The sequence below is a fragment of the Zalophus californianus genome, chromosome 4 (genome assembly GCF_009762305.2).
Source record: "Zalophus californianus isolate mZalCal1 chromosome 4, mZalCal1.pri.v2, whole genome shotgun sequence".
NCBI lineage: Eukaryota > Metazoa > Chordata > Mammalia > Carnivora > Otariidae > Zalophus > Zalophus californianus.
The window spans coordinates 112,246,035-112,270,931 of NC_045598.1; the positions used below are offsets into that span (position 1 = coordinate 112,246,035).

The 24,897-nt window shown below is 33.5% G+C and overlaps 1 protein-coding gene across 1 annotated transcript in view; it reads left to right on the forward strand.

Moving 5' to 3' along the window:
* The window catches only part of SNTG1 (syntrophin gamma 1), a 942,975-nt gene that overhangs the window by 748,517 nt on the left and 169,561 nt on the right, over positions 1-24,897 (forward strand). The window contains exon 13 of the mRNA XM_027616083.2: positions 3,742-3,780. Coding sequence (XP_027471884.1) covers positions 3,742-3,780 — 39 coding nt within the window. The remainder of the gene's footprint in view (positions 1-3,741; positions 3,781-24,897) is intronic.

Here is a 24,897-nt window from a genome sequence, read left to right on the forward strand (position 1 = left end):
TTCTTGGAGATGCAAAGGCTCTTTGCTTTGGACATAGCACTCAGTCTCAGCTCATTTTGCTGTAGTCATCTTCTCTGTAGGACAATCATGTTTTACTGCCTGATGGAAGGTCAAATCAACTGTTTCTTGAGCCATTGTATTAATTTTCCTTCTTTTCTGGAACTCTCTATATGAAGTTTTAAAGTATCTATAAATCTTCTAGAATAGGTCACATAAGTTTCATCAGATTTTAAAGAGGTATGTGATTAAAAATGATTTATAGAAAAACTTTGCTGTCTTGGAAATAAATGTCTTTCCCTAAAGTAGCAACATAAATTCTAATTCTGTATTCAACCTTGAAGGTAAAATATCTACATAAATAAAAGTCTTCTGCTTGGGAGATTTATTTATTCTTCCCTCCCTCCCACCACTCCTCCCTCTTTCTCCCTATTATTTCTTTATATTATAAGTACTGATTCAAGTATACTTCCTATTTTTATTAAGATGTGAGGGGCTCCTGAAAAAAAATACACAATGCAAATTGTATCCTCTTATACTTCCACATAGACATTAATTATATTCCACATTCTTAGCTTAAATCAACATGATGTTAAAACATTCAGTGTGTACAGATTTATCTTTGTCTTTTGGACTAAAAGCTTTAACATGGATTTCCTTCATCTGAATGCACTTTACTTGGTAGTTTTCTACGTCACTTGCTGTTCTTGTAGAATGACATGTGAGGCAATCCTGGTCAAAATCATACTCTGTTTCATTTACATTTTTAGGATTAATAGCTTTAAGCAATCTTGCTCCATAAAGAGCTAGTTTGATTTGACTGCAATTAGGTCCTTTCATCTTTTCAAGACTTCATGTTCAGGCACTGACTCTTTTTGTTAAAGATTATATTAATTTTTCAGCTTCCCATAACACAAATTATTGGTTCTGATAATACATAATTAACATTGGTTTCTAAGAAGTTTAATATTAAAAACATCTTTTGGACAAATTTTAATTTTCCTTATTTGAAGAGCAGTCTAAAAATGATGCAGAGAATTTAGGATTTCCACTATTTAGAATTAATATTGTTGCCAAATGCTGACAATTTTTAAAACTTTGCTCTATGAATGCATTTAAGTATATATTATTTACAGTTTGGTATTTTATTACATTTAATAAATTAAACATTATTTCAACCATAGAACATACAGCTTTATTTTTAAAAATAAATTTAAATTATCATTAATGTTTCCAATATTTTTATCTTATCAAGCTATTTTATTGATATGATTTCTTATGACTACTAAATGAGCAATTTAAAACAATATACTTCTAGCATTTAGCATTTTCTACATTGTTTATTTATAATTGAGGTTTCCTAGAATATGCTTGTAAATGTAAAAGTAGGCATGCTGTTTCCAACTGATAAACACTTTCACATCTGAGGAAACTTCAGCTGATTCCTTATCCCTCTAACTGTGGCACGCCTGCAAGTGACTGAGGCTCTGTAGGTGAACAGTGGGCAACCTCTACTCTGGAACCCAACCTGGGTCACACATGGTTGTCACTTACTTGGTCCTTGAGTATCTAAACCCTAACCTAGAGTGCCCAAGAAAATAGAAAGGTATTTGCAAAGGATAGTAGAAAAAAAAATCTTTGTTTAGCTTCTTTAAAACATTCTCATTGTTGGGGCGCCTGGGTGGCTCAGTTGGTTAAGCATCTGCCTGTGCCTCAGGTCATGATCTCAGGGTCTTGGGCTCAAGTTCCTGCTCAGCGGGGAGCCTGCTTCTCACTCTCCCTCTGCCTGCCGCTCTCCCTGCTTGTGCTCTCTCCCCTCTCTCTCTCTATCTCAAATTAAAATAAATAAATAAATAAATAAAAACATTCTCATTGTCTTCAAAATAAATCCAAACATCTTTTATATTAATTTTATATATTATTATTTATTATATTAATGATAATCATCACTTATTGAGCTCTAACTTCATGACATTTGTTTTTTCATTTAATTTTTCCAACAAATATATGTGGTTAATATTGTTATAGGCATTTTACAAAGGATGGAAATTAGACACAGGATAATTAATAACCTGTCTAATGATATTTGGTAATAGTTACAGCTGGAATTCAAACCTAGGTCTCTATGACTGTAAAGCTTGACAATGTTATTATGCATCTATATTGTGGCTCCGGCACTGAACTTAAGGTCATTCCACACTGCAGCCACTTGGACTCTTCAGACTCTGTAAAATAACCTCATTATGCTATTGTCTCAGCTTGGAAAGACTTTCATTTTCATGTTCCAGCACTTAAAGCACCATGACTCACATTGGTAGATCATTAAAAGGATTTTAGAAATGAATGAATGACAGTCTCCACACTTTGCTTTGCATTTATCAAATCTATACATGTATGTGCATGTGTACATTTACGTACATTACTGTGGCCTGAACATTGTTACAATTATTCAAATTATTCAGACTTTTTTCAGATTAAAAAGTTAAAAGTTATAACGCCAGATAGTTCGTGCTGGAAGACAAGAGTCCATACAAAATATTGGTAGAATTTTACAATTTTTTATAACAATCCGTAAGAACTAGCAAAAAGCATAGTTCCATGAAGTATTCAATATAGATTTTTTTTACGGATTAATAAAAGATGTTTAGGAAGCTGTTTTTTTAACTACCCTGATTTTAGTTGAAGATACCAGTAGTTTTAGAGATTTCTTTAGCTGATTCCTCACCTAAACAAAAACTATTTTGAAATGACTATAGCAATGTAAGAAAGATGTATGTTTTTTGTACATGTCCCTGCTGAAATCACATAAATCTTCTCAAGTTTTCTTTTCTTATCTATTTTAAATGACACATGTGTTGCCAGTAAGTCTTTTCTTGTACAGAGCCATTTAATGATTCTCCAACTTTGTGCACCATATCCATTAAATTTCCTGTCATTTCATTTAACAGTAAGACAAAGAGAACCAAAACTAACAAAGAAGGAACAGTAAAATAACTCAGTAAAACAATTTCTGAGTGAAAACAGTCTGTGTTTAGTGTGGTGTATGATTATATCGTACAGAGTTAGCGTTCTTTAAATTATCTAGAAAATCAATGAAAAATAAAAATTGGTTTTAATTAGTAAAAATTCTGTTGAACAAAGACTTTGTGTGTTATAAGGTCATTTGTCTAAATCTGATATTCATTTTCAGTCGGATTTTGAAGTTTGTTTATATGAAAGGGGAAATCCTTTCTCCAAAGATTGATTTTAAGTTGTTTTGAAACGTCACTCATTAAATTATCTTAAGGTAAATATTATATTTTGTTTAGGGTCTCAAATGAAAATATTTTGGCACATGTACTTTGTCTTTTAGTATTTGAGTATTCTATTTCCTCTGTTCTCTTGAGTGTTAAAATAAATTGAATATATTTCAAAATGAAGAAATAAATTACTAAATTTACTCTATATTCTCCATAGATTGTCATTTAACATTATATGGAAACACAAGCTTTTCATTTCTCATAAATGAAAACATTTCTAGATGAAAATCTTTTTCAAAATGTTTACATGTCAAATTTGGAATACTTTTGATAGCCAAATTTTAAAGAAAAATTGTAATTGGTGTTTGACATGCAGTGATTTTAGTATGTCAATTTAGAATATCAGTATATGAACTCACTAAAAATAGAGTCTCATAAAATTTGGGGGCTCTTGTGTAATCTTATATTTATTGTTCTCACTTTTATTATTTATTTATTGTTGCAGATTAAAAAAATCAACAGAAACTTTCCTGTAAACCAGCAGGTAAGAGGGAAACATATTTGGAAAGACAAATCATATATTTCTTTCATTTTATCAATTATCAAAGATAATCTTGATTACATTTAATTTATATGTGGAAACAATTGGCACTATCATTTGCTCTCCAGGAATATACATAATTTATTAGACTTCTTTCATATTATTTGATATATCTGTTTCTCTGATCATATTAAAAGCATTTTAAAAAAAAATTTAATCTAAGTAAACTAAGTCAAAACTGTATTTGGCAAAATACATATATTTATTTAAATATAATATTGAAGGCCTAGGAGAGATATTTACATAAGATAGTTTGTATCTTAATATGTGGGAAACCTATTTTTTTTAATTCAAGTTAGTTAACATATAGTGCATTATTTGTTTCAAAGATAGAATTTAGTGATTCATCAGTTGCATATAACCCCCAGTGCTCATTACATCGAGTGCCCTCCTTAATGCCTTTCCTCCAATTACCCGATCCCCTGACCCACTTGCCTTCCAGCAACCCTCAGTTTGTTCCCTATAGTCAATAGTTTGCCTCTCTCTCCGTTTTTATTTTATTTTATTTTTCCTTCTGTTCTTCTATGTTCACCTGTTTTGTTTCTTAAATTCCACATTTGAATGAAATCATATGGTATTTGTCTTTCTCTGACTAATTTATTTCACTTAGCATAATACACTCTTGTTCCATCCACATCGTTGCAAATGGCAAGATTTCATTCCTTTTGATGGCTGAGTAATATTCCATTGTGTGTGTGTGTGTGTGTACATCTTTATCCATTCATCCATTGATGGATTCTGGGCTCTTTCCATAGTTTGGCTATTTTGGACACAGCTGCTATAAGCACTAGAGTTCATGTGTCCCTTCAAATACCTATTTTTATATGGGAGACCTATGTTTAATTGATCTAAAAGTTAGAAGGAATTTTCAAAATTAGATGACAGTATTTTACATGAGTCTAAATGCATGGAATGAAAATGATGTCTGATTAATCTAGCCAAGAATTTAGTTGATTTATTAGACTAATAATTGATTATAGAATAAAATAATTGATTATAGAAAACAATAATTGATTCTACTTACAATTTTATTAAGCTGAACTTAAATTTGCATTGCCTCATAAACATTATAAAAATATTTGTTTGAATGAGGAAAGTAAGTATAAGCTCAGTTTTGGACTCGCTCAAGTCAGCCGTGTGTCAGGTTCATGTGATGGTGGAGAAGCAAAGGCCGGCCATGCATTTCCTACCATTAACATCAACCTCAATGTGCAACCATTGATCAAAATCTAAACATCTAAGTTATATATTGGTAGGTCAATCACAAGTTGATTTCAATGGTAAAAATTTTAAATAATCATCTTATGAAAACTAAGTTACTTTTCTCAAACCTCAGTTGTTCATTGGTAATATTTTAAAAGTGCAACTACCTTACATGTTTATTTTTGAAGATTAAATAACAAACAAAATTCTCAATATATGCCATTATTAACATTAATATGTTAAAATTTTAAATTTGTTCTTTAGAATACAGAATTTATGTTCTTGTATAATTGATATTATTAATGGTGCCACTAGCCCAGACTAGCTCACAAAGTTATGTGTGACTGAAACACTACTGAAAATAGCTCTGGAGAGCTCAATATGTCTGCAAAGCTCTGAGCTGTGTCTCTCCAGACATAGGCATACCCTGTTTCCTAGCCTCAGGTCCTCACACCAGAGCCATGCTGATGTTTTAGGTAGATGCAAAGTTGAAGAGATGTATGTGTCATGTGTCTCACGACATTCCACTGGGGTTATGTCTCAGGCCCTTGTTTGTGGTTCAGAGAACAGGGCTGTGATGATACCTGGGAAACTCCCACTGTGGCTCCCATTCAATCCCAGATGCTTCTGATACCAGTAGGACATTACATAGGAAATACAGTTTAACAAGTGTATAGGGCTGTAGTGGAGGGAAAATTCATTAATGAGAAATTATTCAAATAGAAAGGAGCATCAGCCACTGGGGAAGGTTGTAATGACCATCAGTAAACATAGCTGTTTAATAGTCAGATACATAAAATGTAGATCTATTCATTTGTGGAATTCTTGCCAAAAATAAAAATGATGAATGTTTCTTTAAGAAAGACTCTAATATTTGTGTTATCATCCATCCCTGCCCTTTCTAACCTCGACATGTGAAGTATTAATAATTAGTGTAATTTATGTTACTATAAATATTTCATAATCCTAATAACCCCACGGTTATTCTTCATTTACGATGACAACTACATTTGACACTTCCTACATTTTCCCTTCAATTACTTGTGGCATTCTTTGCCACCTTTGCATTTATCTAGGTTTTGAATAATGGTAAAGTAAAAAAGAATCTGGAAAAAAATATAAAGTAAATAATAAAACTGTTTAATATTCCAACCCACACATATATAATAAATGTAGGTAAGCATTAGTATTCATAGCTTTTTATTTGCTAGGCTATTAATATTATTATACCAAAATTTTGTTTCAAATCTCTTAGCATCTCACATTTTTTAAAAATCATAATGAATTCTTCTTGGCATTTTAAAAACTGAAAGCAAGAGTTAGTAGATTTTTACCTTACTACTTTCCATCATGGAAATGAAGACTTCCAGGATATAGAATTTGTTTATAGTTCAATATTCATATATACACACTATTGGAAAACTCACCTGCATAACTTGATACCAGTGCATTAGGATACCAAAGTACATTCCTTATTTAATAAAATGTGAGCCACTTTAATGAATGAAAATTTGGAAACATATATAATCTCATTTCTCCTCCATATTTAGCATTCAAACAGGACTCTTATCTTGGACTAAACCACATTGGTTTGCTTGAATCTCAAATTTTTTTCTAACTTAATTTTCATGTAAAGTTTTCTGAAACTTTGATTAGATATAAAGATATATGTTTATACATATGCTTTTGATTGAATAATTTAGGCATATGTTAAAATATTCAAGTGTTGTGAATGAAAATCATATCCCTGATGCTCTAGGTCCAAAAAAAGAAAAGAATTTTCTTTTCACCCACTTGGCCAGAAGTCTTTTGCTTCCTGTAGGATTCGATTTTGAATTTGTGCTATCGTGTGGTACAGCTACCCCAACCAGAGAAATTAGAATAAAATAAAACATGAAGGGGACTGGGGGATATCACTACTATCTAACAGGGGCCAGTGTTAGAACTTAGCTCTGTAGGGACACTCCCACAAACCAGAATGCATGATATTTTCAATAAAACCACTCTCATTAAAGAAGAGATTTGAATTCAAAATGTTAAATTATTGAGTAAATAGACCATGATAGGCGAAAGCATAATTTAGAGATTTAAAAATCCAAACTTATTTTTTGAGTGGGGGAGGGATAGAGGGAGAAGGAAACAGAATCTAAAGCAGGTTCCATGCCTAGCACAGAACCTGACATAGGGCTTAATCTCATGACCCTGAGACCGTGATCTGAGCCAAAAATCAAAAGTTGGACACTTAACTACTGCACCACCCAGGTTCCCTTCCAAAAAAATCCAAAACTATTTTTAATTATCATGTGGTTTTTAAGTAAAGGAATGGAAATTATAAGTCAAGAATAGGATGTGGTGTTAAAAAATGTGGATTTGCAAAAGAATCAAATAGGAGTTACAAAATTTTAAGAAGAGCATATTTAAAATTAAAATCAATTAACCAATTGAACAATAGAATAGACGAAGATGAATTGAAAGAGAATGTCATCAGAACACAGCACACATAGAAAGGGGTGAAAAACATAAAAGTTTATGTAAGCCATGAACTTTAGAATGAGAAACTAAAAAAAATTTTAAAAATCTGCAGAAAGACTGGAGAAAACGTATGAGAGGCAATGTATGAAGAGAGATGATGGCTAAGAATTTCCTTGAGTCTTCAGATTAAAGAACCAAGCTAACTCCTGAGCAGGGTGAATAGAAACAAACTCATAACAAAGAATCTGAAATGACCTCAATATCCAATGAGTGGAATACTGTGCAACCATTGAAAGGATAAGCTAGCTCTGTTGGTACTAGTATAGAAGGTCATCCAAGAAAGTTTATTAAATGGCAATAGCAAAGCGAAAAATAGGGAACTAAGTAAGCCACTGTGTTTTATTTTATTTATTTATTTATTTTTAAAGCAGAGCTGCTGCTTTTTTTTTTAAGATTTTATTTATTTATTTGAGAGAGAGAGAGAATGAGAGATAGAGAGCACGAGAGGGAAGAGAGTCAGAGGGAGAAGCAGACTCCCTGCTGAGCAGGGAGCCCAATGTGGGATTCGATCCCGGGACTCCAGGATCATGACCTGAGCCGAAGGCAGTCGCTTAACCAACTGAGCCACCCAGGCGCCCAGTAAGCCACTGTGTTTTAATAAAGGGGTTGGAATGATACATACACATATTCTTTTAAAAGAATAAAAAAATTAAAAAGTTAAAAAATCTCAAGAAGATACACAATAATCTGATGAAGGTTTGAATTTGAAAGGTATTAGTGTCCAGTCTCCTTCCTCCTTCCCCTTGTGAGGATTTCATTCCCAAGTTCCTGTGCTTAAGTCTTATGCCTTTCCCTGGAGAACCCTCTCTTTTCAATTTCCACTCATTTTGTTGATTTAAGTTCCGCATTCAGTTCCTGCAACAAGAAATTGCATTTTGTTTTGTTTTGTTTTGAGCTCAAATGTGTGTTAGCTCTGTTGTTCCCAACACAAGTTCTGTTTTGCAATTCTGCCTATAGGAATCACCACAGACTACAGTTATTTATTTGCTATCCTTTGGCTTTCAGTCTTTACTATTGGAATAATTGGAAGAATTTATGTGCTTGCCATTTAAAATGCATTTCTAAGATGTGTGAGGTTGAGCATCTTTAAGTGACATTAGTTTATACTTTTATATGTCCATCTTCAAATTTTGAATATGTTTCTATTTTCTTCCTATTTTTTTATTTGTTAGTACTGGATACACAATACACGAAGGAAATTTACCCCTTGTATTTCTGTGTGGCTTAAGTTAGCAAAAAAAATTTTTTTAAGATTTAATTATTTATTTAATTATTTAAAGAGAGAGAGAGAACACAAGCAGGGGTAGGGAGAGGAGAGAGAATCTTAAGCAGGCTCCATGCCAGTGCAGAGCCTGACACAGGACTTGATCTTACAACCCTGAGATCATGACTTGAGCAGAAATCAAGTGTTGGACCTTAACCAACCTAGATACCCAGGTGCCCCAGCATAAAGGAGTTTTATGGCTCCTAGGATTTATGTTGTACTTAGAAAGATTTTTTCATTTCAAGATTAACAAAAGTAAAAAACGATCCACTGTTTACATCTAGAAATTTTAAGTTTTTATTTTTACACTTAAACAACAAGTTTCTATAAGACCTTCAACATTTCTTTTTTACTGTATTTATCACATTTTGTGGTATTCTCTATTAACCCATCCTCCTTCTCCCAGCCCAAACTCAACTATAAATTCCTAAAGAAAAAGGTATTATTTCTTCTATCCTTAGCTCCTTACATATCATGCTTCTGGTAGACATCTCAAGGTAAAGGTCTTTGGGAATGTCTTTAAATAGTAAGAAATGAAATTAAATCTGAGACTTCCTCAAAATTTAAAGCTTCATTTGTTCAATAGAGACTCTTAAAGAAAAATACAGGGCATAGACTGGAAGAAAATATTTGGAAATTGTATATCTAATAAAGGATTTGCCTCTAGAATACATTTTTTAACAACTGAAAATGAGTATTTGGAAAAAACTCAATAAAGAAAAAGTGCCAAAATTTGAATAGACACTTCACCAGAGATGTACCCAAATATCATATAAGCACATGAAAAAATACTCAACCTCATAAGCCATAAAGAACATGCAAATTAAAAACACAATGAAATACCACTACATATACACTAGAATGGCTAATTATAACTGTTCGTGCTAAGTATTGGCAAGGAGAAAGTGGAATTGTTATACACTACTGGTGGGAATATAAAATGGCACAAACACTTTGAAGAGTTTGGCAGTTAATGAAAAGTTAAATCTACACCTACCATATGATCTAGCCAGTCCACTCCTAGGAAATGAAAGCATGTGTTCTTACAAAGACTTGTTCACAAATGTTCATAGTAGCTTTATATGTTAATAGCCCCAAACTGGAAACAACTCAAATTCCAAAAGACGAATGGACATTTAGTGTCATATCTATACAATGAAATATTACTTACCAGTAAAAAGGAACACACTCTTGATAAATGCTACAACATAGATGAATCTCAAAATTATTGCACTGAGTGAAAGTAACCAGGCGCTCTTCCCTCCAAAAATAGAGTATATGTCACATGCTTCTATTGATATTATATTCTAGGAATTACAAATTAAAGTACAGAATCAGAAAGCAAATCAGCAGTTGCCTGGGAAATGGGGGGGGGTGGCAACAGAAAGGGATTATAGAGGAACTTTGTGGTGATGGATATGTTCATTATGTTGATTGTAGTGATGGTTTTATGGGTGCATAAATATGGCAAAGTTTATTAAACTTTACCCTTTAAATATGTGCTATTTGTTTATGTCATTATACCTCAATAAACTCTAAACCATTTTTATTATTAAAATGTTTGGTAATCAAATAAGTTAAAAATTATATTAAACCAAGGCTACTGGGATTTGGTTTAATCTTAATTATTGTCCAGGCTTGAAATTACAATTGTGTATCTCCTAGTTCACTTTTTATTAGGAGTAACTTTCTCATTTTCTCTGTGCCTCTAGAACATAACCATCTGTTTTCTGTATTATGATTTTGATCCAATTTATTTATAAAAAATGCACTGAAATTCAGCATCAATTGATATGTTTACTGAAAAAGCATGGAAAGGGGTGACAGTGGTCTTGCTGTTAAGTATCTGTTAAGTATCTGTTAAACACTGATACTCAGAGAGGTATAAAATTATGTTGTGATGATTTACTCAATAAATTAGAGATCATTTAGATGAGCAGACATATCACACTGCTGTATATGCCTAAATCCTCTATGTAATAATTTACTGTGTTTACCATTTTTAATCATTATTAACTAAAATTCCTTCATTGTGAAGCATACCTCATTATTCTCATAAAAACAACATTTTACAATGAATATCTTTTGTGATTACCAAGGAGAAAGGTTAAGGAAGATGAATTCACCATAAAAATATTAATATAATGAAATCCCTTTATATCAGACACTATGCAAAATAGTATCATTAAATTATAATAGTTTGAATACATTGATAATTATATTAATTCAAAATAAATAAAATATTATCTCAGGTAGTTTATCTTATAGAAGCATTCATCTTGTCTAGTTATAATAATTTGGATACATAATTATAGATATATATATATAGAATTTATGGAATGCTGGTGACAACAGGGTGACCAATTGTCTCTGTGTTGGGAGAGCTAGAAATTAAAGAACACTTTAAAAATCCATTTTTGGAGTAGCATCAAAGAAGATAAAGGAGTAAGGACGTCCAAAACTTTGCTTTTCTGTAAAAGCAACAAAAAAGCTGTGGAAATGGTCCCAATAAACTTTTCACAGCTTTGAAAATTCACCAAAGGCTTGCTGAACCCTGGGAACATTTATAGGCACACCTTGAAAATATTACGGGTTCTGTTCCAGACCACCAGTATAAAGTGAACATCACAATACAGTGAGTCAAATGAATTTTTTTGTTTCCCAGGACATATGAAAGTTGTTTACATGGTACTGCAATCTATTAAGTGTGCAATAGCATTATGTCTAAAAAAAGTACATACTGTAATTTAAAAAAAAAACTTTATTGGTAAAAATGTGAACTATCAAAAAAAATTGTGAACTATCATCTGAGTTTCCAGCAAGTCATCATCTGACTTGGATTGGGGGTCTTGCCTCAATGCTGGTGGTTGCTGACTAATTAGGGAAGGGATGTTTATGAAATGTTGGGGTGACTGTAATAAGTTCTCAAAATAAGACAACAGTGAAGTTTGATTCTTCATTTGACTTGTTATTTTTTTGCATGATTTCTTTGTTACATGTGATGTTCATGTGGGTGTAATGCTATTGAACAGGATTTCACCCACAGTAGAACTTCTCTCAAAATTGGAGTCAATCCTCTCAACGACCCCCCCTCCACTGCTTTATCAACTGAGTTTATGTAACATTCTAAATCCTTTCTTGTTGTTTCAACAATTTTAACAGCATTCTCACCAGGAGTAGAATCCATCTCAAAAAACCACTTTTTTTGCTCATCCATAGGAAGGAACTCCTTATCTATTCAAGTTTGGTCACAAGATTGCAGCAATTCAGTCACAACGCAGGCTCCACTTCTAATTCTAGTTCTTTTGCTATTTTCAACCTGTCTGTAGTTACTCCCTCCATGAAGTCTGGAACTCCTCAAAGTCATCCATGAGGGTTGGAATCAACTTCTTCCAGACTCTACTTAATGTTGATATTTTACCTTTTTCCATGAATCATAAATGTTCTTAATGGCATCTGGGATGGTCAATCCTTTTCAGAAGGTTTTCAATTACTTTGCCAGATTCATCAGAAAAATCACTATCTATGGCAGCTGTAGCCTTATGAAATGTGTTTCTTTAATAAGAAGACTTAAAAGTCAAAATTACTCCTTGACCCAAGGGCTACAGAATGGTTGTTGTGTTGGCAGGCATACTAACAACATTAATCTCATTGTACATCTCCATCAAAGATCTTGGGTGACCAGAGGTCAATGAGCAGTAATACTTTGAAAGAAATACTTTTTTCCTGAGAAGTAGGCCTCAACAGTGGGTGTAAAATATTCAGTAAATCATGTTGTAAACAGATGTGCTGTTGTCCAGCTTTTGTTGTTCCATTGATAGAGCACAGGTTGAATAGAGTTAGCATAATTATGAAGGGCCCTAGGATTTTCAGAATGGTAAGTGAGCATTGGCTTTAACTTAAAGTCACCAGCTGCATTAGCCCCTAACAGGAGGGTTTGCCTGTCCTTTGAAGCTTTGAAGCAAGGCATTGACTTCTCCTTTTTAGCTATGAAAGTCCTAGATGGCATCTTCTTCCAATAAAAGGCTGTTTCACCTGCACTGAAAATCTGTTGCTTAGTGTAGGCACCTTCATTAATTATCTTAGCTAGATCTTCTGGATAACTTGCTGCAGCTCCTACATCAGTACTTGCTGCTCCACCTTGCACTTTTATATTATGGAGGTGGTTTCTTTAAACCTCATGAACCACTCTCTGCTATCTTCACATTTTTCTTCTGCAGTTTGCTTACTTCTCTCACTTCATAGAACTGAAGAGAGTTAGGGCCTTACTCTGGATAAAGATTTGGCTTAAGCAAGTGTTGTGGCTGGTTTGATCTTCTGTTCAGACCATTACAACTTTCTCTATAACAGCAATAAGGCTGTTTCACTTTCTTATCATTTGTGTGTTCACTGGAGTGGCACTTTTAATTTCCTCCAAGAACTGTTCCTTTGCATTCACAAGTTGGCTATTTGGCATATCTTTCAGCCTATCTAACTTTTTTTTAAGATTTTATTTATTTATTTGACAGAGAAAGACACACAGAGAGGGGGAGCACAAGCAGGGGGAGTGGGAGAGGGAGAAGCAGGCTCCCAAGGAGCAGGGAGCCCGATGCAGAGCTCAATCCCAGGACCCTGGAATCATGACCTGAGCCAAAGGCAGACGCTCAACGAATGAGCCATCCAGGTGCCCCAGCCTATTACTTTTGAAATACCTTCCTTACTAAGCTTACTCATTCCTGGCTTTTGATTTAAAGTGAGAGATGTGTGACTTTTCCTTTCACTTGAATTCTTAAAGGCCATTGTAGGGTCATTAATTGGCCTAATTTCAAGATTGTTGTGTTTCAAGCTGTAGAAACAATTGAGAAGAGGAAGGGAGATGGGGGAACAGCCCTGGCCAATGGAGCAGTCAGAACACAAGTAACATTTTTTTAAAGATTTTATTTATTTATTTGAGAGAGAGCAAGAGAGTGAACACAAGCAGGGGGAGCTGCAGGCAGAGGGAGAAGCAAGCTCCTCACCGAGCAGGGAGCCCGATGTGGGGCTCGATGCCAGGACCCTGGGAACATGACCTGAACCGAAGGCAGATGCTTAACTGACTGAGCCACCCAGGTGCCCCCACAAATAACATTTATTGATTGGATTCTCCATCTTATATGGGGACAGTCTGTGGAGCCTCCAAATAACTACCATAGTAACATGAAAGGTCATTGATCACAGATCACCATAACAAATACAACAATAAAGAAAAAGTTTTAAATATTGCAAGAACTACCAGAATTTGACAGATACACAAGGTGAGCAAATAGCACTGGGAGACTTGCTCAACATAGAGTTGCTGCGAGCCTTCAATTTGTAAAAAAAAAAAAAAATATATATATATATATATATATATATATGGCACCTGCAAAGCAAAACATGATAAAGCAAAGCAAAATAAAATGAGGTGTGCCTGTATTCAAGAAAAACAGCTGAATCTTGGTAAGACAGTCAGTTTTGTGGTACTTGATCTAGTTCCAGTGCCTCTTCTCCAGCAACACAGGGACCCTGAAACTGGCAGCTCACATTCTCAGGGCAGCCTGTCTGCTCAGACCTACTCATTGTCTGGTCCTGCTCCAGGCATCATTTGAAACCAGTTAGCCTAAGATTTATAATCTAATGAGATGTGTATTTCCTTCACTCATTTAAGCTTCATTGAAATGTGTGCATCTGTATATAATTTTTAATCCTTTTTTTAAAACAGATCTTATTTACTTGAGAGAAGGAGAGAGAAAGAGCACAAGGGGGGGAGGGGCAGAAAGAGAAGGAAAAGCAGACTCCCCGCTGAGCAAGAAACCTGACTTGGGGCTTGATCCCAGGACCCCAGGACCCCAGATGCTTAACGGACTGAGACACCCAGGTGCCCCCTGTGTGTCATTTTTAAGCAAAATATTCTATTAGTGAGGTGGCAATTTGTTTTTATTTTGGATTTCAAAACCCAGGTTCTTTTCAACAGGAAAGAAAATAAATAAATAAATAAATAAATAAATAAATAAACAAACAAACAAACAAACAATCCAGCTTGAGAGGAGATAGCTTGTGCATAGCCAGTGGAGGTGCCTAATCTTATCCTCCCTCAACCCCACCCTTACTTCATCCCCAGCCTTCTTTCTGCCACTATAGATCGGTTTACATTTTCCAGAAATTTATATAAATGAAATCATCAGTATGTATAATTATTCATCTGGCTTCTTTCACATAGCATAATTATTTTTAGTTTTGTCCTTGTTACCTTATGCATCAGTTCTTCATTCCATTTATACTGAGTAATATTTCATTGCTGGCTATACCACCACTTGTATAACCATCCATTCACCTGGTAATGTACATTTGTTCTATTGTAAGCAAAACTTACACCAAAGTGTACTACAGATAAAGCTTCTGTAAATATTTATGGACAAGTCTTTGTGTTGACATATGCTCTTATTTTTTGCGGTAAAATACTAGTCATGGAATAGCTGGATAATATTGGGGTGTATGTTTTTCCAGTTGACCATTTGTCATACTAGCTGTGTAAAAAGAGTTCCTGGTATGGTCAGTTTTTAGATTTAAGCATTCTAATAGAAAGACCAGTTATGATCTCTCATTGTGGTTTTAATTTGCATTTCTCGAATGACTAATAATGTTGAGCATCTTTTCATGTGCTTATTTGCCATCCATATATCTTCTTTTGTGAAATGTGTATTCAAATATGTTGCCCCAAATTAGAAGTTCTTAATTATGTTCAAGTCCAATTTATCATATTTTAATGGATCATGCTTTTGGCATTATATTTAAGAAATCTTTGACTAGGGGTTCCTGGGTGGCTCAGTCAGTTAAATGTTTGCCTTCAGGTCAGGTCATCATCCTAGGGTCCTGGGATCAAACCCCTCAGTGAGCTCCGCATCATGCTCTCTGCTCAGTGGAGAGCCTGCTTCTCCTTCACCCTCTGCCATGCCCCCTCCACTTGTGCTCTCTGGCTCTATCTCTGTCAAATAAATAAATAAAAATCTCAAGAAAAAAAAAGAAATCTTTGACTAATCCAAAACAGAAATTTTCACCTATGTTTATTCTTAGATATTTTTGTTTTATAATGTTCTCTCATGTCTTTGATCCATTTGGTGCTAATGCTTGTTTTAAGACTGAGGTAGAGATGCAAGTTATTTTTAAATTAATAATTAATTATTTCAGTATTTGTTGAAAATACTATTCTTTATCAATTGAATTGTTTCATGCTTTTATCAAAAAATAAATTGATAATTATGTGCAGATGAATTTCTGGACATTCAATTCTGTTGAGCCGGTCTATTTATATATTTTGACACTAATATGACACCATCTCAGTTACTGTAGCCTTTAAACTTCATGAAATCAGGAGTTTAGGTTCCTTAGCTATGTAATTCTTACATGAAATTATTTTAGCTACTTGAAGCTCTTGCTGTTTCTACGTTAAAAAAAATCAAATTGCCACTCTATTGTTAGGGGTATTTAGATTTCTATAGGGATTGCTTTGAATCTGTAACTAAATTTGGGAAAGTTGACATTTACCAATATTGAGTTTTGAGATCCTTGTACTGGGCATATCTCTCCATTTTTTAGATTTTCTTTAATTTCTTTCAGAAATAGTTTTTATTATTCAGTGCACAGATGTTGTATATATTTTACCAGATTTATCTCTAAGTAGTTCATAATTTTAGATGGTATAAAAATTTTAACATTTCTTAAATTTAATTTCTAGTTTTTCTTTGCTAATGTAAAAGAGATACAAATGATTGTTATATTGCTTTTGTGTTCTTTAATCTTGCAAAAATCATTCTAATTTCTAGGAACTAGAGATGATCACGTTTGTGAATAAATATATTTTTAATTATTCCTTTCCAACATGGGTACATTTTATTTTATCTTTTATTGATTTATGGCACTGTAAGTTTCTCCAGTACAATGCACACCAAATTTGGTGAGAGTGGACATTCATACTTTGTTTCTGATCTTTGAGAGAGAGCATTAAATGTTTCAACATTAAGTATGATATGCCCTTCATCATGTTGAAGAAAGCCCTTTCTTTTTTTTTTTTAAATTTTTTAAAGATTTTATTTATTTATTTGACAGAGAGAGAGAGACAGTGAGAGAGGGAACACAAGCAGGGGGAGTGTGAGAGGGAGAAGCAGGCTTCCCGCTGAGCAGGGAGCCCGATGTGGGACTCGATCCCAGGACCTGGGATCATGACCTGAGCCGAAGGCAGATGCTTAACCATCTGAGCCACCCAGGCACCCGAAGAAAGCCCTTTCATTATGATTTTGTTGAAAAGTTTTTATCATGAATGAATCCTAGAGTTTGTCAAATGCCTTGTAGTCTATTAATATGGTGTGTTATATTAATTTATTTTCAGAAGTTAAACCAATCTTTCATTTTTTGGATATACTCCACTTGATCAAAATGGTTTAAGTTTTTTATATGTTATTGGATTCAATTTTCAAAAAAGTTGTCAAGAATTTTTGCATATACGTTTCCGAGATATTGGTTTGTAATTTTCTCTTTTTTTAATGCCTGCATGTGAAATTAAATTTAATGTGCTCTATTTTCACTTATTTCATTCAAGATAGTTTTTAACTTATTATTGAGTTCTTATTTTGCCCATAAGTATTTGGAAGACTGTTGTTTAATTTCCAAATACTTAGGGATTTATATGACCTAGTATCAGAGTAATTGTAGGTTTAGAGATTCAGTTGGGAAATATTCACTCTTCTTGAATTTTCTGAAGAAGTTTGTGCAGCACTGGGATTACTTTTTCTTTAAGTATTTGGCAAAATTCTTCCAGTTAAGCTATCTAGACCAGGAGTTTTATTTATTTGTAGGTTTTCAACTAAAATTTATATGCTTTTGAAAGTATAGGACTATTCAGGCCACTTGTTTTTTTTTTTTTTTTTTTTGAGTAAGTCTTGGTAATTTAGGTCTTTCTAGAAATGCATGCATTTTATTTTAATCTAAGTTGTTGACATAAATTCATTATTCTTCTCTAATATATATTTTAAGAGTTCTAAATTCTTCTCAAGTAGTGTTTGACTCTCCTCAAGTTTGATATGTTGTATTTTCATTTACAATACACTCACAATATTTTGTCACTTTATTAATGATTTGTTCTTTTACCCATGGTGGTTTAGAGAAGTGTTTAATTTCCAAATATTGTTGAACCTTCCTTATTTCTTTCTGTTTTTAATTTCTAATTTAATATAGATTTAGTCAGAGAACATATTCCATGTGATTCCAAATCTTTAAATTTCACTGAGGTTTATGTTATAGTTTATCCTGGAACATAATACATATATGTTTATAAAACGTATGCATGTACTCTGTTGTTTTGGGGTAAAACATGTTTTTCAAATGTCAGGTATGTCAAAATGGTTGATAGTGTTATTCAAGTCTTACATATCTTTACCAACTTTTTAACCAACTGAGCCACCCAGGCGCCTCTTTACCAACTTTTTGATTAGTTGTTTTATCAAGTATTATGATAATGTCTAATTCTCCAACTATTATTATTTTAAAAAAATTTAGTTTTGTCATTTGTTCATTATATACTAGGTTTCTACATTTATAATTGCCATATATTAGTAAGATATTGATATTTTTGTCATCATGAGATGTCTTTTCTATATTCCTTAGCCTAAAGTCTATTTTTTCTGATGTTACTGTTGCTGCTCCATCTTTCTTATGATTCTTATATTTTTAAAGGTTTTTAATTCCAATATAGTTAACATACATTGTTCAATAAGTTTCAGGTGTACAATATAGTGATTCAACAATTCTATACATTACTCAGTGCTCATCAGGATAAGTGTACTTACTCTTTAATCCCCATCACCTATTTTACCCATCCCCCACCCACCTCTGGTAACATCAGTTTGTTCTCTATAGTTAAGGGTTTGTTTCTTGTTTGTCTCTTTCTTTCTTTTTTCCATTTGTTCATTTGTTTTATTTCTTAAATTCCATATATAAGAGAAATCATATGGTATTTGTCTTTTTCTGACTAACTTATTTTGCCTAGCATTATCCTCTCTAGCTCCATCCATGTAGTTGCAAATGGCAAGATTCCATTCTTTTTTATGGCTGAATAATATTCCATTATATATCTTTCTACTTTCTTCTATCAATGGACACTTCGGCTCTTTCCATAATTTGGCTACTGTAAATAATGCTGTGATAAGCATAGGGGTGCATATATCCTCTTGAACTAATGTTTTTGTATTATTTGAGTAAATACCCAGTCTGCAATTACTGATGGTAAGGAAGTTCTATTTTTAATTTTTTTAATTTTTTGATTCTTATTTTCTTAGTGACTCCTGTTCTAATCTTTTACATTCCATCTGTTCTCCATTGGTGAAGTTAAAGCATGCTTATTCTAGAAAGCGTAAAGTTGGATCTTGCCTTTTTATCAAAATCTGAGTACAAGATTAGAATCCATGAGTAGGTGTCTGATGGTAATGATGGAAAAATTGCAGAGTTTCAGGTGAGTCTCAAAGTATTAATCTACTAAATTCAAATCCACAATTTCTGTATGTAGAATGTATATGAAAGACTTGGGTGACATTGAGCTTGTTGTGATGAGAAGTGTAGAGTGGTATCAATAGCTCAAAATTTCCTGAGTTTAGGTTATCTTGATTTTGAGATTTGGAACAAGAGAATATCTTCCTTGAGCTTGTGTATTTATCACCAAGATTGTATTTCTTGTAAGAAGGCAATGATAAATTGCAATTATATTCAAAAATCCAAATAAATATGAATTCGAAGGGGCGCCCGAGTGCTCAGTTGTTAAGCATCTGCCATGATCCCAGGGTCCTGGGATCGAGCCCCACATCGGGCTCCCTGCTCCACGGGAAGCCTGCTTCTCCTTCTCCCACTCCCCCTGCTTGTGTTCCCTCTCTTGCTATGTCTCTCTCTGTCAAATAAATAAAATCTTTAAATAAATAAATAAATATGAATTTGATGATTTATTATTTCATTATGGTCAAGTGAAATACATAGAGACATAGAAAATGTAAGAAAGTACATTTTAGCTATGTTATCTCATACCTTATTGAATACAGTTATTTTCTGAAGCACAGATACCATCAGTTAACTGATATATTTATGTTTTTTTAATTTAATCATTTAAATATTCAGATATTCTCATACTATTGGTGAGAGTGTGAATTGTTATAGTTTTTGGAGGGTGGTTTTGTATTCTATATCAATATTATTTGGCTCAGTACTAATCGTTTTTAAAGGATATTGTGAACAGAAAAAAATTACATATAATAGAAAAATTAAGACAAAACAATTATGACATCAATAACGGAATGGTTATATAAATTTTTACAGTAATTCTATGGATTATAATAGCAACAAACTCAAATAATTCTATATGTGCAGAAATAAAAGTTCAAAAATAAACATTCACACACAATGATTTCATCGTTTGGAGTCTTTTATGTCTATGTGCATAGATTTCTTTTCTTTTTCAAGTTTTAGGATGGTTATCTATTGAGATGGTTAATCGTGAATGTTCTCTAAAAAAGCATTGGAGCTGATGGAGAGATCCACTTTCATGTTTATTTTATATATTTTATGTGTTTGACTTGTTTTTAATGAACATATATTTAGATACTATTTATTAGCTTAAAAATGAAAAATAAAACAAAAATAATCACATATATAGTTTATTATACAAAAAAATAAGAAAATCTAGATAAGATATATACTTTTCTGTGACATAGCAATTCTTAAACTTTCAAGTTTAAACTTTAACCCTTAGTTATATTTTGAAAAAATACCAACATATTTCTGAAATACAGAAAAAGAGCACTTGATATTATTAAACTTGAAGATTAATTCTTTCTGGATTATAGTGCCTACAATCCTCATAGCAGGAGAGTCATGCCATTTACAATAACAGGTAATTGAGAAATAATTTTCTTTCACCAAATTTGAAAACATTCCTGATTTGTTCATTTTCGTTTTCATTCTAAAAAATGAAATTAGAAATTAATTTGTGAAGCCTCAAAATATATTCTGACAAATTGACATCAGCAGAATGTCATGATAACATTTATAGTTATTTTTAACTACTCAGTGAGCAATGACCTATACTGAAATTTGCATTTTAATTACATAATCTTATCCACTGAGGCATGAGTGATTTTTATACACAGTTTGAACAACAGACAGATTTAGGAGAATGACTATGCTTAATACTTGTTTTAATGATTGAAACTGTACAATTTTTTAAAAATGAAATTTGTTTGGATTTCTTATACTCTGTGTAATAGTTTATTTTGTCCCATGAGCAAAGCAATAAATGCAGCATATATATCAAAGCATATTAAAATATAATAAAATATTAATAATTACATAATAAAAAAGCTTAAAAATTTATAATAATGTAATAATTTAAGATAATCAGAAGTATTGAGGAACAGTTATTTTCTCTAGAGAAAATGGTATAGTACATTTAGAAGTTAATAAATATTAAATAGTCTATGATAATACATTGGAAGGAAGGAGATCTAGAAACAGAATAGAACTATGGCTGGAGGAAGAAAGACAAAAATAAACACTTATCAGTTTATTTTGACATTCTGTTCAATTAGAGCATTTTGGGGCTTCTGTGTGGATACCACTACACCTTCATAGTGGACTTGAAAAGACGCTGAAGGAGAAAGTATGGACATGCTAAGGGCATGGACAATAGACATCACAGTTTTGATGGGTGTTAGATTACTTGTTAGAGGTAGAGAGAGGAGAAATTGTCATTTCATAAGATCTCTCCAATAACTTCCAATCGCTCTGAATAATACCCAAAGTCTTTACAAGAAAGCATCATTCAGAGTCCCATCAAGAGACAGAAACCACCCTAGATATTTGAACAAAGAGCATTTAATGTAAAGAACTAGATATAAAGTATTAAATAAGTAACTGAAAAGGTATAAAGAGATTACACAAGGGTTATCACAGAGGTAGCAGAAAGCAGCCCACACACCTAGGGCTGAAAGAAAAAAAAGAAAGAGGCAGTACCTGAGTCAGGATACTCTAGAAAAACAGAAACAATATAATATATATTTTTATTGATATATTTATTACAGCTTTGAGACAGAATTTCTTCTTCTCCAGGAATTCCGGTTTTGCTCTGAAGTCTCTCAACAATTGGGAGAGGACCACATTATGGAGGGTAACCAGCTTTACTTAAAGTTAACTTATTGCAAATGTTAATCATATTACAAAATAGCTTCACAGGTAGGAGTAATTAAAACATAAACACTTAGATGGTGTTTTGAGGAAATGAAATTCAGATGTATGAAGAGAAGAGAGCATTGTTTGGCTAGTGCTGGTGTCTCTGAGCTAGAAGAGGGACCCAGTGGAATGGCTCAATAAATCTGGTCATGAAAAAATTGGAAAAACTGTAAACAGGATACAGTTGCTGTTACAGGAGGGAACTGCTGCTGTCCAGGTGAAGAAGACTTTCTGGGGTAATGTTCACAGGAAACATGAGCAAGCAGGAAGTCCATCAGCAGTAAATAAGAAGCAGTAGAGAACAAACAACAAAGTCCCTTCTTCAGCCTTGCTGTTTCTTTCTTGAGCCCACCTCCTCTGCTTCCCAGAGTACAAAATGCTAGAATCAATCAGCAAAATTTCATCAGTGTAGTAGACCTGAGTTACACTGTGCAGAATGTCAAGATAAGCAAGCTCTCTGTGGACTATACTATAGAAAAGAGCAGGAGAGTTGACATGCTCCTGAGACAAGCTTGTGGCAAATATACATGACCTGCCTTTTTTGTTTCAAGCTTTTATTTATTCATTTGAGAGAGAGAGTGAGAGAGAGAAAGAGCAGGGGGAGGGGCAGAGGGAGAGGGAGAAGCAGACACCCCACTGAGCAGATAGCCAGACTTGGGGCTTGATCCTTGGACTCCAGGATTATGACCTGACACTTAACCAACTGAGCCACCCAGGCGCCCCCATGACCTGCTTTTTGGATACCAGTCAAAATTATTCCCCAACTCTTCATTCTCTCTTTCATGCAACTCTAGCTGCACTGTCTTCTTGCTACTCGTCTAACTTCCCAAGCACACTCCTAACTGAAGCACTGGGCATTTGCTTTTGCTTCTGTCCAAATGCCTGTCTATCAGATAAGCACTTACTTTGGTTGCTCACTTCATTTAGATCTGATCAAATATCACTATTGAGCACATTTTTCTAGAATATTGTAACTAATATAACAACTCAATCACTCCATGGTTCTCTATGCCACTCACCTTGTCTTATTTTTCTGTGTATCACTTATCACTGCATACAGTGATACTATGCATACAATACTATACAAGTGATACTGCACTGTTCATCTGTTTACTTCTTTATTATATACCTCACCTGAAATAATACAAACTTGTAAGAGTATGGAACTTGTTTGTTCACTGATCTTTTCCTCAGCCATCGCTGTACCTGACATATTGTCAAATCAAACTAATTTTTTTCAATGAGCAAATGAGTCTTGGCATGCATAACCCAAGTGTCAATGCGATGATGCCAGTAAACCATGGTAAGAATTTCACAATGTGCTCTAAGAAAAAAGAAGGAAAAACCTGAATTTGTGACCCACTAGGAAAGTCAAGATAATTTAAGAATATAATACCCATAAAAACAGGGGTTTTGCTGCTCTTTTATCATTGTACCCAGAATGCTAGAACTAAGTTTGATAGACATTAACTTCTTAATAATTAAATTAATTAAGAAAAGTCAAAGCAAAAGACAGTACTTATTTGTGCCTAAGTTGTTATAATGTTTATTTAAAATTTTATTTATAACATTGTGGGTTTTATTATAAAATTGTAAAAAATTATAAATAACGGGAAAATAGTCAACAGAGAAAAAAAATACCACCACCATAACAATGATGATAATAGCAACAAAATACCTAAATCTAAAAACTGGTAATTTGTTGTAAATTATTTTCTGTGCATTTCCTTTTTGTTAACCAAAGAATCTTATTTCCTGTATGTTCATTTCACATTTTATATCAAGCATTTCCCCTGTTATATTCATGGTTGCTATTTTAAAATCCATATACTATCATACTATTTTCTCCTCATTTAGTAGACTTTCTCTATGATAAATATTTCCCCCCCAAATGAACTAGAAACTTATTTTAGTTTTGGCTATGAGAGAGAGGTAGAGAGAGAATTGAGGGCAGAGAGAAGAAAGATGATGTGAAATGAAAACAGGGAAGTGGTGATGGGAGTGGGGCCATGAGGAGGACAGCCTCTAAAAGCAGGAAAAGATAAAGAAATGGATTCTTATTTAGCTATTTAGTTTTCCATTGCTGATGTAGGAAATTACCCAGAAGTAAGCAACTTAAAATGATAAACATTACATAAGCTCACAAGTTCTCCAGGTCAGGATTCCTCCATAACTTAGCTTGTTCCTCTGCTCAGCATCTCCTAAGGCTGCAATCAAGTTGTTGGCCAGATGTGTTCTCATCTGGAAGCTTGACTGAGATAGAATCCACTTCCAAACTCATTAGGTTATGGGCAAAATTCAGTTTCTTTCAGCTCTATGACTATGAGCTGGGAGGAGAAGGAGAAGCAGACTCCCCGTGAGCAGAAAGCCCAATGCGGGACTCAATCCCAGAACCCTGGGACCATGACCTGAGCAGAAGGCAGATGCTCAACTCACTGAGCCACCCAGGCGCCCGTGGTGGGGCCTATTTAAATGACAACCTAATTTTTAGCTACTTTCAAGGGTAACATCCAGCAGTACAAAATGAACCACTAAAGTCTGTATGTCCTCACTCTCATCCACCCCTTTATTGATCTTATTGTTTCCGGGTGTTAGTGGACTTGCCTTTTCATTAACATCATCTAGATTTCTCCTGAAATAAACACACTTTCATTTTTTACAGTCTAATTATTAAAGTTTAGAAATCACTGAATGTAGAAACAGATAATTACTTCACTTCCCAAGGGCAACCACTATAAACATACAGTTTTTCCCATATTTGTCTTATGCATGTGCTTGTTAATTTTTTGTACAGTAGCATA